This window comes from Arachis duranensis, chromosome 2 (assembly GCF_000817695.3).
Source record: "Arachis duranensis cultivar V14167 chromosome 2, aradu.V14167.gnm2.J7QH, whole genome shotgun sequence".
In the NCBI taxonomy this organism is placed as follows: domain Eukaryota; kingdom Viridiplantae; phylum Streptophyta; class Magnoliopsida; order Fabales; family Fabaceae; genus Arachis; species Arachis duranensis.
In genome coordinates this window covers 13,903,429-13,905,078 of record NC_029773.3, presented here as the reverse complement: position 1 = coordinate 13,905,078, position 1,650 = coordinate 13,903,429, and the positions used below count along the sequence as shown (strand labels likewise).

Sequence of the window (1,650 nt, the reverse complement as noted above, 5' to 3'; positions counted from 1 at the left end):
TTTCATTTTTATTATTTTAAATTAATTAATCACTAAAAAAAACAAAACGAACCGATTGGTTTAATGATTTTAGATTTTTAACAATTTTATCGATTTTTAATCGAATTGCTCACAACTAATTTTTTGTCTCAACCAGACCGGTCTAATGGCTGATTCCCTTCCTGTTCTCAAACCATGGAAGGAAGTTAGCTTCATTTAAGAGCTGTCAATCAATCAATAAAAAAATAAATAAATAAAACAAAACGATACCTTCACATATAATTAATTACATGGAAAAGCACATTAACCCATTCAACTATTCTTGAAAGTTGAAACATTAAGCTCTTGTGCTAATTTTGCCTGTGTACCAAATATTTGCCTTAACAAAAAAAAAATTGCCAAAAGAAAAAAAAAAAAAGAAGAAAACTAACATGTGCACAGAGACATTCACTTGAACCAGATACGTGGTAACAATACATGTACAACATGAGTACAAGGGCTTTATTATAATAAATTCCATAACTTTGGGGTAGCTAAACATGTACAACAAGAGTACAATATGTACACAAAATGTAATGAGACATTAGGATCAAAACAAGATTGCTCCAAGGATCTTGTGAACAGAAACTAGCACCAACATTTTCAATCATAATGTCAAATCAGGATCATCTTCATAATCAAAATCTTGTTCAGTTGAAGGCCTTAATCTCTTTGCGTCCCTTGGACCACCTCTTCCCTTCTTTGGTTTACCCCTAAGGGTGCACACATGCAGATATCTTAGCTCATAATCCAGCAAGGTTTTGACTTTTTGTACATATTTTCCAAGATATAAGATATTTCTATACACTTATTTATTTATTTTTAATTTAGAAAATAAATTCAACAAGATCAAATCAAATCAAAACACGCATTAGTTCAGTACTTACTGGCCATTTGCATAAATTCCACCACCTTTTGAACGACCAGGACCGAAATCCGGTCTCCCATCTGATATAAGTGGAAATACAATGAATTAGCAGACAATAAAATTGATGGCAGTAATGTTAACGAAATGCTTGGTTATATGAACTCACCATCTCGTCCAGTTGCTAGATCTTCAGCCTATAGTAAATCAGATGAAATTAAATGCATGTTACATGTTAGAAATGACCAACTTGCAAAACGATATGGACGCTTAAAAACCGTCACTGAGAAAACAGGGTTGTACTAACCAAAGATGGGTCATGACGACGGTGAAGTACTAACCTATATAACTCCAACAACTAAGCTGGACACAATTGACCAAAAACCATACATTTGAACATGGGTAAAGTATGTTTTTTTTTATACCCAACATTTGTGAAATTCTTCACAAGTATCCCTAATGTTTAATTTGATTCAATTTTGTCCCTAATGTTAGAAATAAGTTTCAATTGAATCAAATTAAATATTAGGGGTCATTTTGAAAAATTTTGCAAACATTAGGGACAAAAAGTATGCTTTATGCTTTGAACATTCAAATATGGGTCAAGGAAAAAATTCTAAGCATCAATGATGTTTCACATTAACATAAAATTTGCCATTAAAAATATTCTGTTTCAAGTTGATTGAAATGATTAATAATAACATCTGTTCAGACATTCTTTGGTTAAATTGTCAAAAAATATATGATAACATTATAAGGATGTAGAT

At 31.3% G+C, this 1,650-nt stretch overlaps 1 protein-coding gene across 1 annotated transcript in view; it reads right to left on the bottom strand.

Moving 5' to 3' along the window:
- Window positions 1-398: 398 nt before the first annotated feature.
- Window positions 399-1,650, bottom strand: part of LOC107473701 (uncharacterized) — a gene marked incomplete at its 5' end in the record, with an annotated part of 1,501 nt that continues 249 nt past the window's right edge. The window contains 3 exon segments of the mRNA XM_016093286.2: window positions 399-731; window positions 906-966; window positions 1,053-1,080. Of these exon segments, the coding sequence (XP_015948772.1) occupies window positions 626-731; window positions 906-966; window positions 1,053-1,080 (195 nt within the window).